Source organism: Styela clava, chromosome 15, assembly GCF_964204865.1.
Source record: "Styela clava chromosome 15, kaStyClav1.hap1.2, whole genome shotgun sequence".
Classification (NCBI taxonomy): Eukaryota; Metazoa; Chordata; class Ascidiacea; order Stolidobranchia; family Styelidae; genus Styela; species Styela clava.
Window position 1 is genome coordinate 11,775,684 of NC_135264.1, and position 16,465 is coordinate 11,792,148.

General features: G+C 33.5%; 3 protein-coding genes across 3 annotated transcripts; all 3 read left to right on the forward strand.

Moving 5' to 3' along the window:
• Positions 1–464: 464 nt before the first annotated feature.
• On the forward strand, positions 465–7,243 carry LOC120333806 (serine/threonine-protein kinase RIO1-like). The gene is made up of 12 exons (XM_039401183.2): positions 465–722; positions 1,898–2,049; positions 2,635–2,759; positions 3,295–3,430; positions 4,001–4,135; positions 4,343–4,488; positions 4,942–5,043; positions 5,345–5,465; positions 5,791–5,916; positions 6,311–6,487; positions 6,558–6,633; positions 6,985–7,243. Exons 1-12 carry the CDS (start codon positions 659–661, stop codon positions 7,221–7,223), a joined length of 1,599 nt encoding a protein of 532 aa, XP_039257117.2. The 5' UTR covers positions 465–658; the 3' UTR covers positions 7,224–7,243.
• A 1,171-nt stretch (positions 7,244–8,414) lies between these two features.
• LOC120333840 (serine/arginine-rich splicing factor 3-like) lies at positions 8,415–10,086 on the forward strand. The gene has a single exon (XM_039401227.2). It carries the CDS (start codon positions 8,501–8,503, stop codon positions 9,053–9,055), a length of 555 nt encoding a protein of 184 aa, XP_039257161.2. The 5' UTR covers positions 8,415–8,500; the 3' UTR covers positions 9,056–10,086.
• LOC120333791 (trafficking protein particle complex subunit 12-like) lies at positions 10,086–16,048 on the forward strand. The gene is made up of 12 exons (XM_039401163.2): positions 10,086–11,004; positions 11,397–11,570; positions 12,037–12,152; positions 12,273–12,386; positions 12,656–12,785; positions 13,070–13,191; positions 13,606–13,729; positions 14,316–14,391; positions 14,493–14,633; positions 14,896–14,983; positions 15,504–15,638; positions 15,820–16,048. Exons 1-12 carry the CDS (start codon positions 10,110–10,112, stop codon positions 15,967–15,969), a joined length of 2,265 nt encoding a protein of 754 aa, XP_039257097.2. The 5' UTR covers positions 10,086–10,109; the 3' UTR covers positions 15,970–16,048.
• Positions 16,049–16,465: the final 417 nt, after the last annotated feature.

Consider the following 16,465-nt stretch of genomic DNA (forward strand, 5'->3'; position numbering starts at 1 on the left):
TCCCAGAAACACTTTTGAACAAGAGACTTTTTCACCTTTGTGGTGCAACATACTGTTATAAGCCTACTCCAAATGTACAAAATTTTTACATATCTATGTTTGGTGTTGTACAGATGTATGAATGTGATGTAGGTAACCGAAGTCTGTAAGCTGGTACGTACCCAAGGCCAAGTGAGTGTCGGGTCTACAAAAATAAATCTCTCTCTTTCTCGATTTGTCAAAAAATACTTTATTACACAATAAACTTAAACATCATGCTATCAATATCAACAAAACATATTCACACCATCCTCCAAGACCAAACCAAAAATTAGCTGCACGAGACAAACAAATGATGAAAAGATTTCACTTCGTACTGCGCGCTTGTCATCAGTGACCAAAAATCGTGATTTGTAATTCACGATTCTTTACTGTCATCTTGCGTATGAGTAAAAGTCTGGTGTTTCAGAGAATTAAATATTGCACAACATGTGCAAAAGAAAACACGCGACTGAAAAACGCTGGTGCAGCAGGCTATTTCAATATTTGTATATAGGCTATTATATTGTATTCTGATCGTTTTCATTCTACACATCTGATATTCAGTTAGGCAGCGTCAAATTGTTTTAGAAAAGAATCCTTGTTGTTGTTGGCCAACCCTTTAGTACAGTATTACGGTATGGAGGGGCAGTTTGATGATTTGGACCAGGCGGAGGAATATTTGCAAATGATGACAAAAACTAGTAAGTTCATTCATCTTTTTTGCATTCAGTCATAATAATAAATAAGTATCATAATCTAAGTCGCTGGTATCACGTAAAGCTAGTAAAGTGAATTTTTCTATATTTTTCATTGTAACTTTTATTAGGATAGGATAGGATTTACATATTTATCCCGGGGGAGAGGAAAGCCGATAAGACGGCTTATCCACATGGCGAACCACGGCCTCTCGTCCGGTTAGCATTCCAAGTCGGGTATGGGATTAGTTTTAATGTATTTTATTTTATTTTTTTCGGAAGCATGGACTTGGTGGTGGAGGAAGCCGTAACCGACCAGCGGTTACGTGAACCACCCAACGACGGCGAGGAGTCCAGCAATCCTCTCGCACATAACCATCCCTGCATGGGATTCGAACCTGCGAACCCACGCAGAGTAATTAGAGGTGCGGTGGCGAGCGTATTCCTAACGCTTAGCCCGTTGAGCCACACCGCTGCGCCAATTATTATTTCAGTATTTCTATTTTTACTCATCATCATCTTTCTGTTATTACGGTACTCTATTATTGTTTTTTTTTCCTTCGCTGTTTCATTCACATTCTTCAATGACTGTTTTGTAATCTACCCCAAATTCAGAAATTTTAACATTTCAATCAGCAAGTTGATTCACATACAAGAGTACAATGTGTTATAATCAAATTAAAATGAGCAATAGCTAGAATAGTCTTATCAATTTTTGTCATAATACTAGTAATAATACTGCACTTTGAAAAACATTGTTTTACATTATGTTTTTGTCCATGCATCTGAAACAAATATGACTGGCTAACTAATACCATACCTACCTGACATGGACCTGTAGCTGGCTGAGCGGCCGTGGTTTGCCATATGATTAATCCAGGATGATTATGTAAATCCTATCCTCTCTTTGACATACTATTTCAATTTGAGCCGACTCTACATCATTCTTGTGTAGATCAGTTGAGTAATGTATAGAACTTTCTCATAAACAACATTTTGTCGTTTGTCTATCAGCAGTCAAGATATGTCATTTTGGAGATTGTTGGATTTTTGTGTATTTTCAATGTGTGTCTTTTAACCGCGTTTGAAAATTACCATATCGGTGTGTCACCATGTATGAAGCCCATTATTTTATTGCGTCTCTTATACAATTAACTATTTATGTAATGCTTTATTTTAAGATCCTATTCAAGAAGGATGTATCGATTCAAATACAAACATAGCAGATGATGATGACAATTGGAGTGATGATAACTATATGGAAATGGATGAAATATATACAGAAAATTGCAGAGGAAACGGCGCCAAGTATTCCTCCAACCAATCTTATCAAGTAGGATGTGATCATTTATTATTTTGCCACAAGCACATGTATAGCTTCAGGAAGAGATCATTTGAATGGCGATTCACTGAATGTCTGAGGGACAGGCTTATTAATTTCAGTTATTTCTCTAACTATATTGGTTTAAATCTGACGATGTCCAAGTCGAATTGAATATTCCAATTAATTTGAAATAAATGATATTTAAAATTTTATTTTTAGAGAATAATAATTTTATTTTGGGAATATTATAGGCCTAGTTAGTTTTATCTGAAAACCCATCATTTTGAGCAATTGAAATATTATAGTATGACCAAAAAGACATTGAATTTTTTGAATTCTACAACAAAAAACGTAGAACCACTAAAATCACTGTTTATCTTAACCCTTCTGTATTTTCAAATTTAAACTCATTTGAATATCCATTAACTTCGAAAGTAGAGGACCCAATTAACGTCAATATTCCAAATTCGAAAATATTATATCAGAATGTATTCAGGATAGTGAATTTTCGAATTTTGGCCATCCCTCTTTAGAACCAATAGTTGAAATAAAATAGAGTGCTCAGCAAAGTATAAACTTCTTGTTGTTTTTTAGCCTGTGGATAAAATGTTATCAAAATTTTCTGACAAGATTCATCTTGATGCATATGAGCATCCTAGTATTCCGCAACATAATCTCGCACAAGTTCGACAAATGGATAAAAGAATGGTTGAAAACAAGTAAATTTATTCAAAAACTTTCTCTCATTCTCATATCTTATTCCTTTTAAATCAAAGAACTGGGAGGTGCCTGGAAGATTTAAATTTAATGTTCTTTCAAAATGATCAATTTTCAGGAATTCCATTAATTAATATTATTAACTAATATTATTAATTAATATTAATTCACTAATTTTTCAGTGAAATAGTGAGTTTTGTTGAAAACTATTGAATACCATGGTGATGCTGTAACATAACTTTGCTTTCATGAATCATGACCCCCTTTCAAAGACTACAATGTGGCCCTTTTTTCTATAAAAATACCTTTATTTAATGTGCTTCTATCATTTGTTTTATGCGCCATGGTAGGTAATAAAAAAAATTGTTTTTGGGAAGTAAGGCGTCATGTGGTACTTGGTTTGATTCTTAATAACAGTGTATGTGATTTTTTTCTTTTAGCAAATATTGGATAATCAATATCAAAATGTTATGTTGAATCACCAATTTTCACCAATACCAATTTTCAAGTTTATTTACTGCAACCAATAATTTTCAGAAATCGAGTAAAAGACAAATCGGATCGAGCAACTATTGAACAAGTCATGGATCCAAGAACTCGAATCATACTTTTCAAAATGCTGAGTCGTGGCGTCATTAAACAGATCAATGGTGTAATAAGCACTGGGAAAGAGGTGATGAATTTATGTACATTTAATTATGGAATTTTTCTTTTGACGTTCAACATAATGCAAGATTTTAGCTCTCGTAGTTTCATAATATATTTCCTGAATTTTTATAGTTTTGTAATATTTTGAGAGGTGCACGTAAATTTACGCACGCACATTTTATATGGCATTTGCTTCAAGCTGTGAATTTTACCTGTTTAAATATTTCTATTCCAGGAAGAAGTTGGGGATTTCCCATATATAATTATTAATTAGATCGTTTCTGGAATTCTGCCTCAAAATGGAGTTCTAAAATAATCTATTTGATTCTATCTCACAACAAAATCATGATAAACACTGAATAACTCAATCAAGATTTTAATGTAGAATTAGTAAATCGGGTCTGTCTATTGACTAAATTTGTGTCGGACATTCCTAGTAAGAATACTCAAATTCATTTGCATTGTATATCCCGAAAATTTTATTTTGCTGTAACATTTGCTATTATTATAACGAATTTGTCTGGTACTAAAATCTTCTCAAAATTGAAACACATACCGGTATATCTAATATGAATTGTATAATTATTCTTTTCAGGCTAATGTTTATCATGCCACAAATCAACATGGAGAAGACAGAGCATTAAAAATATATAAAACTTCAATATTGACGTTCAAAGATCGAGATCGATATGTAACGGGAGAATTTCGTTTCAGAAGAGGGTATTGCAAGGTCTGTAAATCTACTTTTACCAAATATGGCCTAACATTAGACACTGTCTAAACAGCATGATTCATTACTTTATCATACTCGATTATATCTATAACTGGAAAATAATTAAAATTTTCCTGCTATAAATATAAAAATCATTCGAGTAATACTGTGATCAAACGTTAATTAGGTATGTTTGAAGGTAATACCCATTTATAAACTTTTCAGGGAAATCCAAGAAAAATGGTTGCCACTTGGGCAGAAAAAGAAATGAGAAATCTCACAAGAATGCATCAGGCTGGGTTACCTTGTCCTGAACCCCTTATGCTGAGAAGTCATGTTTTGCTAATGAGTTTTATCGGAACAGATGGCTGGTATATGTTCTACGTTGTTTCCAATAATATTTTTAGTGATGGTACAAACTAAAAATAATATTAAAAGCAACACATAATAAAATATCAATTCAACTGCCTTTTTCTCTTTGTGCTCTTTTACTTAGGTATATCAATTATTGCGGCATCTACTATTCGATAGAATTTTACATTATATAATAAAGTTTAGTAGCTTTTGAACCTCCTTCATTGCTCTTATCTTCTCAATCTACACCATTCACTGAAACTCAAGTAATTTTTACAAATTTGTTAATTTTTTTTCGAAATAAAACTTGAAGCAAGAGATACTAAGATATTGTATAATGAACTGCAAGTCTTTCTCGTTCATAAATCGTTATCTGTTTATGAAAGATTATAGATATACCTAACAATTTTGTGAAAAATAGGCCTAGACTAATCCTGGTAATAACAGTACTCTTTATTCTTATTCGATAGGCCTGCACCATTGTTAAAAGATGCTGCTTTATCAGAATCCAAATCAAGGGAATTATATTTTGAATGTATTCATTTGGTAAGAAGAATGTATCATGACTGCAAGTAAGATTGTTAGAATCGCAAGATGGGATTTTTTAATTTATTCTGTGTAAGGGCAAGACAACTCAATCATTGGCAAATGTTATTCTTTTATCATGTTCCTAGTTTATGTTGGGTCTACTGCTAAACTTACCTTTAAGATAGTTTCCAATTTTATAAAAATCCTGGGAAACGTGTAAGAAGATAAGCTGTTATTTGGTTATATTCAATTCAAATTACAAAATCTCCACATTTTTATTTGGTTGAATTTCATGTTAACTTAATCAGTACTACATCATCATGGATTTATCTTATCTTGTTTCAGATTAGTTCATGCCGACTTCAGCGAATATAATATTTTATATCATGATGGGGGATTAATCATAATTGATGTTTCTCAATCTGTTGAACATGATCACCCACATGCTTTGAATTTTTTACGAAAGGTTTGTAAAGTTAGCGGTATTAGATAAATTGACAATTCAATGAATAAAAATTTGCAGAAAATATATTCCAATATGGTTATTGAATCATATTTTAACACATTTATACTGTACTATATAGGCCTATTATAGTTTTTTTTTCAGTTATGTTCCTTTCATACGAGAATATGATCTTGACAGTCTCATAATTCTATGTCATTTTGGAAATACACTGCCTAATAGTCAGTTTTTTAAATATAATGCACATATTTCATGACTCTGTTTCTGAAGAATGATCAGGATAACTATAGGTACGTATATTTTATCGATCATGATTTGAAATTTTCAGGATTGCAATAATGTGAATGAATTTTTCAAAAAGAAGGGAGTTGCCGTTATGAATTTGAGAGAACTCTTTGAATTTGTTACAGATGTTGATATAACAGAAGAAAATATCGATTCATATTTAGATAATGTAAGTAAAAAAACATTTTTTCTGTTTCCAATACATTGGCACTCAATTGTACTCAGAAAAGCAATGCGTGTAGGTTCGTCCCCAACTCAGATTTTGAAATTTTTTTGTGCAAATCATCAACTGATTCTAAGGATTTGAAAGTTCTCACAGTCACAACTAAGGGAAAATATCTGGCCCAGCATGATCGATGATTACTGTGAATCGGAACTCATTTTTCATGAATATTGCTAATTATGAGACGCAGATTTTGACAAGAGACAGATATTTGATAAACTCAAATATTTTGTAACTGTACGTGTATTTAAAGAAATAATTTATTATTTTTACCCTTAAATTCAAAAGCTGCTTTATATCAAAATATTCTCTTCTATTCAACTTTTCTTATAAATGTCAGGCTATGAAAATTACGTCGGATCGAGTATCTACACTCGAACAAAAAGACGAGGAAGAACAGAATGCTGATTTAGAGGAGCAAATATTCAAACAAGTTTTTATTCCGAGGACGCTGGATGAAGTTCTGAATTTTGAACGAGATGTCGATGCAGTTATGCATACTGGAGATGACTCACATGTACGTAAATATATTTTAAACTATTAGCTTGTGTCTATAGAGATTTCTAATATATTTTTCTTCTTCCCAGATATTGTACCGATCTGTGACAGGAATGAATGTAAAGTTATCTAAAAATAAAACTACAGAATCTGATGAAGATGAGGGTATATATCCTAGTGATTTTTTTTTACTAATTTGAGTTTATTTTTAAAAAAAATTGACTACTATGACAACTTGAAGGACAACATATAAAAATAGGTGGTTTTCTGTGCAATATACGAAACATTTCAAAATTTAAAATCTCTTTCGATTTATAATTATTGCAGTTAACAAAGTACGACGACAGGCCATCCACGTCGTTGAATATCAATCTATCCTTCATGAGATTAAGGTTACGGCCAAAAAATTTTGCTTGATATTCTCAATGGGCCAAGTTTTATAGCCATCTTAGTCTACTCAAAAATCTAGGCTATTGTGGTCTTTGGTTTAAATGCTATCAGTATATTTATATGCAGATGACAACTCTGAAGACAGCGACAATGATAGTTTGAAGTCTGCTGAAGATGAGAATGAAAGTGAAATTTCCACCTCATCCTCTTGTACAGTTTGCGTTAGAAATATGACAAAAGAAGAAAAAAGATTACATAAACAAAAAGTCAAAGAAGAAAATAGAGAAAAAAGAAATAACAAAGTTCCGAAACACATAAAAAAGAGAAAAGAAAAATTAGCTAAACTTAGGAAACCAAAAACATAATTTGAAGGTGCATTGATGGATTTGTTTTGTGTTCGTTCGGGATGGTTGAAGCCAGGTATATTGCAGTATTGTGCTGCTTAGGCAGGGATTGCATTCTGTCATATACTTAAAAACAAAGCAATGGCCAGAAATACTTCCCTATACGGTCTAATATGTTCATGACATAGTTTAATCCGGAGCGTATATGCTAAACAGGCGACGGCACAAATCGCAGGTAAAAAGGTAAATTTGAGAGGAATGAGGTCGCTGTAAATGTAGGGAAAATACACATCACATTAGGAAAAGATTGTGAGGCGAACTGATCCTAGGGTAAAGGGTGCATTGAATGACCAGACCAGAAATTCCGCAGTACAAGCCTCGGCGTGACAAACGCCGGAGCCCAAGCGCGAAACGGCCGAGAATGCGTGCAAAATCTAAATTTAAGCGTGTAAAAAATAGGACGAACAAATAGATACATTAGTATTGAAGGGGAGCGTCCCAATTCGTTGCAACACTGGCGCTTTGATTGACGCAGAGCATTGGGTCCCAATTTGGCGAAAGGACGGCGACATTGGGTAGTTGAGTTATTGCCCAAAATAACGTGATGGAGGCCTCTTGCGTTTACCTTTCATCCGTCCGCTCAATATATATATTGAAACGAAATATATTACAGTAGTTAACATCCTTATACGGCCAGTGCCTTTATTGGGACAATTGAAAATCCAAGTCAGAGACTTATCCAGTTTACAATTCTGCTATTGTAGTCTGATCGGTCTGATGTAAATGACTGTTCACAGGATTGATGCCTCGCCCCATGATGGCGCCATTTATGACGAAAGTTTCGCCGCATCAGCGTTGAAAAATATATTACGTTATATGAATGTGAGTTTCAAAATCTGGATTACAAAAAGTATCACGTTCAGACGTTTGAAGTAATGCGCGTTTAGTATTGCCTGGGAACAGTCAGTTTGTTATGTTAGAATTTTCAGCACTTTTTTCTCGGACCGGACGAGAGGCCGCCGTGGTTTGCCATCTATTTTATACCGTATTGTGTATACATAATATATTCCCTTTTATTTTAAAAAAGCTTTCATTTTTCTAAAGACGATCTGTATTACTGCAGTACTGTGATACCAGCCAAAGCTGAAAAATATTCCTTTGTGCCTTTTAAGCATAGCTTAAAAGTTGTTCGTTCTTCTGAGTATTATTCATGCAGAACTTTACATTATCAGTTATATGACCAATTAGTATTTGTAAGTTACTAATTTAACTAGTTCAACTTTATTAAAGTCTTTATTATGTCATATAAGGACAGAAGACCGAGTGCTCCACTCGATTGCAAAGTGTACGTTGGAAATCTTGGAGATGGAGCTTCACGAAGTGAATTGGAAATTGAATTCGGACATTTTGGAAGATTAGTAAGTGTATGGGTTGCCAGAAAACCACCAGGCTTCGCGTACGTTGAATTTGAAGACCCAAGAGATGCTAAAGACGCTGTCAGAAGTTTAGATGGAACAACGCTTTGTGGACGTCGAGCGAAAGTTGAACTTTCACATGGGCAAAAAAGAAATAGAAATTTTCGACCCAGTTACAGTGATCGACCACCGAGACGTGACATGTCAGAAGTCCGATGCTATACATGTAATCAAACTGGACATATCGCTAGGAACTGTCGGGAAGGTGGCAAATCACGTTCTCGATCTCCAAGAAGAAGATACTCCCGCTCCAGGTCTCATTCTCCGTCTCGTTCCCGAAGTCCGTCTCCGAAATATTCACGTTCTCGATCTCGAAGCAGAACGCCTGAAGATAAACGCCAGAGTCGTTCTCGTTCACGCAGCAGATCTCGAAGCTGAATATTTAAACAAAAAAACACAAATGACGCCATTAATTCGAAGAAGGAACCAAACAACGTCAAATATAAATCGCAGAGTTTAACTTTGCGAAGTTTGCAGATGTTGGATAGCTCAATATGGATTGGAGATTGTTATGACTTATTGGACTGTATATATACTGTCTTTTTGTTAATGATTTGCTATGTACAAATATTTTCGTACTTGAATTATTGTGGAATTTGACGGCCAATATTAAGTATCTAATTCTTGGTTTCAAAGGTTTTTTTTCGTACTGCGCCATAATTTTAGAGATGTATCTAACCCAACGACTGTAGCTTTAATGTTTGAGCGAGATCACAATCATTCATCGATGAAATGCTGTATGAAAATTTAAGGAAAGACTTAATTGTATATTTCTAAGTATACCGTGCCACAATTATCTTGAAGAGTTCAGCAATTTAATTTCTTTTGCGTCATTTTGAATTTAGAAAATTCAATGCAGAATTTGCTGTCAACCATTCGAATTAGTGAATGGCTACTATTCGTCTCTTTCTCTCTTTCATTTGGCATAGCTTGTTGTCCAATATGTTACTGTCATTGGCTTGTTTTTAAAATAGGATAACATGAAAAATTACAAAACTAAAATGGATGAGGTCACTTTTCATAGGGTATGCGCTATGATAATTGTCATCAGGGATGTCCAAATTTGGATTTGACTGGTTATCTATCAAAACAATGCTTATCTTACAGTCTTATCTATTCTACATTACCAAATTTAGTTTCTATCAATTTACAGTGCTTTTTATCAATTTTTTTGCAGTACGTTTTCCAGCTCATTATATATCAATAGCCTACTCGAAAATATAAATGTAGAATGTATTTGAAACATTGAACTATTCAATTTTGGACATGCTAGCTTATTATTTCTATAAATACACTTTCTGGATTCCCATTGCGTAATGTCCGATAAGCTTTGAATACATCTGATAACTGACTTTTCATGTAATATTAACACTGACTTCTTACTGCCGTGATTTTAGAAGATATATAAATTGTCTAGATATAGTTGTGAGGTATGGCTGATGGAGGTGGCGACGTCCAAAACAACCAATTACCGAATGAACCCATCCCGGTTTGTACCCTTTTCAGTGATGGGTCAATCGACACAACATTATCTCAGAAAGAATTGAAAAAAGATTTTTCTGGCGTGTCCAATTCACAAAACGTGGTTCAAGTTAAAGAAAATGAATCAAAAGAGCCTGAGTTGTGTGATGTGTTTGGAAGTGGCAATTCGATTCCTACATCATCTGGTGATGATATATTTTCGAAAATTTCAGAAGACGCAAAAGCGGATGAAGCCGCTCACGATCATTCATTTACATCTGAGAGCATAGATGATAGCAGTATTTCAACCCCAATGACAGAATCCATAAAATTAACCCCTTCAATGGAAACGCTGCGATTGAATCGCTCAGTCGATTCATTCATTGTCGAAGAATTAATAGAATCTGATGAAATTCCTGAAAACCCAGGTAAAATGGCTCAGGATGTATTATTAAATGAATCACAGCCAGTGCCTTCGGCAGGAATACCATCGTTTTCAATATCGCCAGATGATATGGTGAACACAGAATCTGCTATCTCTGATTTACCAAACGATATTGAAGTGGATGATATCATTGAAGACGCTTCAACGGAAATTGAGAAACTATCATTAGAAGATCCAAATGTAAAACAACTTTCAGAAAATGAAAACACCTCGATACAAGAATCTAAAATGACTTATGAAGAATCGAAAACTACCGAAATCAACGAGACTGAAGAAGTATCTACGCAACAAACGGCTACTGAAACCGAAATTCAACCTGAAATTCCAACTACTGGTTTATTATTCACCTCTGTTCAAGATAAGCAACAAACTTTGTTTCCAAGTCCAGTGTCTGAACGACATGGTATAGAAATAGAGGAAGGTAAGTAAAGGGTTAATATCTGCTTGTATTTGCATTCTTATTATATGTTAATAAAGTACTTTTCAGCTTTTGGGCTCAGATCTAAATAATTTACTCAATCTGAAGTGACCGCTGATAATTAATATATTTTGCAATAGCTGGCAAAATGTTTTTACCATTTGCTAGTGGTTTTTCTCCTTGATGAGAATAAGATATTTGTTCAAAAACTTCTCTTAAAATCTTATTTTCAAATGGTATGCCAAGTGCTTTAATAAATTCTACGTTTTATTCTAATTGTAAATATCAATTATGAACTAACATTGCTTACATATGCAAAAGTTTGTCTTATATTTGATCGTCTGTATCAAAAATTATGTTGTAACAATTGCGTATACTTTCCCAATTTTCCACAGATGACCCGTTTGCTGCCGCTTTGAGTAACAGTGTTCTTGATCGAAGACGTGATGCCTGGCTACCTTGTGAAGACACTAGAGCCATATTGACCGCTGCAATTGTGAACCATAAATCTCCTGATTTAGAAATGGAGAAGATTACTAGACCAGGATTATCTACCAGTGAATTGTTAGGTTTGTATTATTGGTATGATTTGGAGTTTTTCATTGAGGTTTGAATTTCTAAAATGATTTTCCGTCCCTTGAAAATGATAAATTGGAACTTTTTCGGCATTTGGCTTTTCTCTTAATTTGCCCTAACCCTGTGGGTTTGCAGGTTCGTATCATGTGGAGGATAGTCATATACTATCGATTTGCTGGACGTCATTGCTGTCAAAAGGTGGTTCACATAATAACCATTGGTCAGTTACAGCTTCATGCATGTGAAACAACTGATCAACATTTCGCATACCAAGATTGGTAACTGAATGAGGGGCCCATGATTCATAACATGAATACACCTTACTGTTGGCTTTTCCAGAATAAATATAAATATGAAAAATTTTAAATTACCGTAGATTGGTATTCTTGTTTTGTGCCTATTTTCTAACCTCACAAAAATTTTTGTGTGATATAAAATAACAGTTCCCTTTTTCTGTAGAGGATCCAGTCAAAGAGCTTGTCGTAAGAATGACGGGGTCAGAGAATGTTGTGAAACGTGGCAATCTGACAATGGACGATGTCACTCTCAATAAAGATGGAATCAAAAAACTGATGGTACATTTTCAATCATAGCACAAGAATGGAATTTTATGATTTTAACCAAATTTTTAATTTGATACATTTCAAAATCAGGCGCAGAATATAATGAAGTCAGTTTTTTTTTTCATTTTACAGGAATCTGGCAATCTACGATCTGCTGCAAACCTGTGTGCTAAACTATTAACAACTCATGGTCAAGGATTTGGTCAAGTTACACGAATGACACTCAATACATCAGAAACATTACAGGTTTGATTTTACTTAGTTGCAGCCTGTTGGTAGAAAATTAATAAGTCAATAAGCTGTCAATGATACTGATTTTTATTGTGGGCATGATATGGTATAAAGTAGAGCTAATGAAAGCAATACTCAAATGGAAAGCTAAAAATATTATACCGAATAATAAAAACGGAGTGAGTATTCATGCAAGTCAAAACTATTGGCAAATTTAATATTGCATTATTTCTTTACTAGCTAATTTTGAATATGTTTATTAATTTGTGTTGTTTTGTTTGTAGTTGTGGTACACTCGCATATATATCCTCACAAAATTAAAACTATATGACATGGCTACAAGTGAAATTTCTACTTTCAAAAATCTCGACAATGCAGACTTGTACTATGAATTTTATCCTGATGTCTATCCAGGTGAGAATTATTTTTATTCATATATGATCATTTAATTATGCCTTTAACTTAACGTAGTGCTCAAGATGGAGGGTAGTGCCCAAAAAAAACAGGGCATCGCATCCTTCAAAGTGTTAGTAGTCAACATACTGATTACCCTGCATTGGTTTGACTTCTATGTGGTTGATTATATTATTATGAACAAATTAGCTCTTCTCGTGCCTAGGCTATTGGAGTGGCTGTGGTCTTCTGCAGTATTCTTCTAGCTTATACTGATTTCCATAAAATTTTCTTTCCATTTTTAGGTCGTCGAGGATCCATGGTTCCATTTTCATTTCGACTTCTCCATGCTGAGTTCCCACGTCATGTCGACAGAGCTCAATTATCATTGGCTCGTCTGCACAGAATATTAAATGTTTGTGATAAGGTAAGAAGTTTATTTGATAAACAGAAATGTATTTTTACAAAATTTTGCACAAAAATATGTGATATAATGACAAACTTCAATATGTCAAAAAATAATCTTTTAATGCATTCGAATCTGAGAATCTCCCACTGTTTAAACATTAGCACCAGAAATTTACTAAACGAATCGAATATTCTAATCTATAGAAATTCATCATTTCCAATATTTCAAACTCTGAATTGAATTTAATCCATGAAAACTGTAAAAATAGAAAACAAATCAAAACACTGTTTATCTGCATTGATTTTGACTTGTATGTATCCTGTGAACATGGCCCAATTTAGGTATTCCATTTTCGAATATTATCACGAATGTTTTCAGAATTATCCTAATTTGCCATCTGCCTCATATTATCATTTTTATTGTCATACACAGATATTACAAAATTTAAACGATGGAAAGACAGAAGTTGGGGAAATGACCGTTCTGAATTCCAATGATGTCGAAGCTTCCATCAAACTTTGGAATGAAAGAAAAGTCAGAACTTTGTTCTCTATTGGTAAGAATGGATGAAATTAATTTAGGTAAAATATAGCTTCCTTTTGATACATATTTATTATTAGATATTAAATTGTTATTCGGTGTGAATTCAGAGTTTTATACACTGTATATATAGTCATTTTCATTCTTGCTACAGCATTCCCGCATGAAGGCATTGCTTTTCAATGGCTCTTTTTTATGAAATTATATATGTTTGGTACAAGGCTTAAGAAGGTATTTTGAAATGTTGTAGTATACTTATACATACCTAAATGCAGCAGTTTTTAGGCGGGGGGGGGGGGGGGGGGGGGGATATGACTTGCATAGGGTGTAGATTTTGCAGGTAGGTAGGTTCATAGCCAAATGTAGCTGTTGGCCACATAGGAGACTGTAAAGTAATCTTGTGTGCAACTGATGTTTTTATGCTCCCTTCGCAAAAAGGTTGTATCATCTTTTTTTCATAAATTACTTACTTTTTTCACATTTCACTTTTAAAAATTTGCCAAAGTGTAAAGGGGAAAATAAAGGTTGAGAATCTCTAGGATAATGTTATGTTGATGGTACTTTTTAAAATAAATGATGAAATTTTACTATACTGTATTTAGGTAATACGTTGATGCAATTGAAAGATTATACTCTTGCAGTTGAAGTTTATGACAGAATATTGAAAATGCATCCAGAGTGAGTAACTTTATTATTTGAATTGAAGTCTAGTTTATCATTTTCTAGTCAAATCGTCAGCTTACCATACAGCCAATTTCACAGATTTACTCATTTTTCAGGAGTGCTGTTGCTCTACAAAGTGGTATCGGTCGGGTTTATCTGCACCTCGGCGATATACGAGCTGCACAAGTACGATTCACAGAAGCTGAAAAGGCTGGTGGCAATGAAGCAGAACATAAAGTGCAATTAACATTAAATAGGTGAATTAACTAATGTTATATTATGTAGTGTTGTTAAGAGCACTAGCATCGTATTTCGCATCAAATTTTATTTTGTTATTAATGCGGAAAATGCAGCTGAAAACTTGTTGCATCAATGTTTTCGACTCTTAAAAATTCTCTTTATTGATTTTGTTTATCCAATATTAGTTTTTTAAAAGTTTTCAATTATTTTGCTGAGAATTTCATTTATGCCATAATATAAGTATTTACCGGTAATTACTTTTTTGCTTCTTTATTTCAGGGGATTCATGTATATAGGAACAAATAACTGGAAAGAAGCTGTTACGCAATTCGAGTCAGTTTTGGCATTGCAGCCTCATAATATCATTGTAAGTTTTAAAAATCATTGAAATTTTCAATAACAAAAAACTTATGAATTTCAAAATTTATTGTAAAAAAGTTTTGATTCACAAAATTCAGATACCGAGAAATAGGCCATCAAATGTTTATTTCTCAGCAATTCTCCAGTTTAATATTATTTGTAGTTCTTGTCTATCTCCTCACCCAAGAGTCCTGCATCCTAGAACTTGTGGTAAAGGGTATTGTTCAATGCATGGGTGTCAAACTCGCAGTCTACCCGGGGCCATGTTGAAATTGTGTTGCACTATTGCAGTCCTCATGCAATTTTTTGTTCTAATTTTATAATTTTTTCTTGTTGTAGCATATTAGGTTGGGTGTAGATTGTGACATAATTTATGAGTCCGACGGCGTTTCGTTATTTAGCAATTTGTATTTTTTCACAAAACTACTCTTTGGAAATTTTAGAAAAATTTATTAAACTCATTCAGTTTTTGCAACATCTGTAATAATCAAAAGTTTTCAAAACGTACTCTATTTTCCTTCTCTCAGGCTCTGAATAACAAAGCTGTTTGCATGTTGTATCTGGGCAAATTGAAAGATGCAATCGCAATACTTGAATCTGGTGCAAATGAGCAAACTACTCCTGATATTTTCGACAAAGTTACAAACATAGACTGGCAACAGGTAGAATAGCTTCATTTCTTTTTGGACACAAAGTGGACCTATTAATTTTTAATTATTATGTTGTTCTTATTGTTGTGAAAAATCGCTTTTCTCCTTAACTATTGAAACTGAAATTTTCAGTGTTTAAAGATTGTAATTTTCTGTCTATTCTGTATTACAAAACTAACATTGCTTATTTCAGATCATGCTACAAGGTCTTATTTCTAATTTGTCAACCCTTTATGAACTCGAATCATCAAGATATGTCTTGAAGAAGCGCGGGATATTTTTGAAGCAAATTGCACCAACATGTAGCGACAGTTTCGATACAGCCTGTTTCAAAGAAATTTAATGTCAGTCTATTTAATTGAAAAGTTCTTTGAATGATTGTTGAATATTTTATAATGTGCAATAAAATGTAGTTAAATGAAGTTGCAGTACAGTGTACGGTTTGAGAGGGTTGGTCAGGCAGATTTGCGTCGATTTTTGAAGACCCATTTTTTTTTAATTTCGTTCCTCTAATGATCATACTGTGGTGTTAATCAATTTCGTGCCAAATATAGGAAAATCTAATCCTTGGTTGATATTTGAAGGTTTGTTTTTCACAAAGTCTCTCTTTATTCACCTTTGTAATTATACCTAATACTTGTTACTATGTATTCTATTTACATTTAATATTAGAATTTGGCCTCGAACCTAAGAGTTTGCATATAACATTGTAAAAATTTTTTTCCGATATTCTTCGTGTTCCACTAAAATGTATTAATTTTTGTTTTTTCTTTGTGCAGACCTATTCTTGTGCTTCTAGGTTACCGGTATGTGATATAAATTTATATATTTTTTTGATT

Bases quoted from the DNA above. Each gene is read 5' to 3' on its own strand.
- LOC120333840 (XM_039401227.2), top strand. From the start codon at position 8,501: ATGTCATATAAGGACAGAAGACCGAGTGCTCCACTCGATTGCAAAGTG.
- LOC120333791 (XM_039401163.2), top strand. From the start codon at position 10,110: ATGGCTGATGGAGGTGGCGACGTCCAAAACAACCAATTACCGAATGAA. The intron at 14,634-14,895 runs GTGAATTAACTA...TCTTTATTTCAG, and splicing joins GTGCAATTAACATTAAATAG to GGGATTCATGTATATAGGAA. The intron at 15,639-15,819 runs GTAGAATAGCTT...TGCTTATTTCAG, and splicing joins CAAACATAGACTGGCAACAG to ATCATGCTACAAGGTCTTAT.
- LOC120333806 (XM_039401183.2), top strand. From the start codon at position 659: ATGGAGGGGCAGTTTGATGATTTGGACCAGGCGGAGGAATATTTGCAA. The intron at 4,489-4,941 runs GTATATGTTCTA...CTTATTCGATAG, and splicing joins TTTATCGGAACAGATGGCTG to GCCTGCACCATTGTTAAAAG. The intron at 6,634-6,984 runs GTATATATCCTA...ATTTATATGCAG, and splicing joins AGAATCTGATGAAGATGAGG to ATGACAACTCTGAAGACAGC.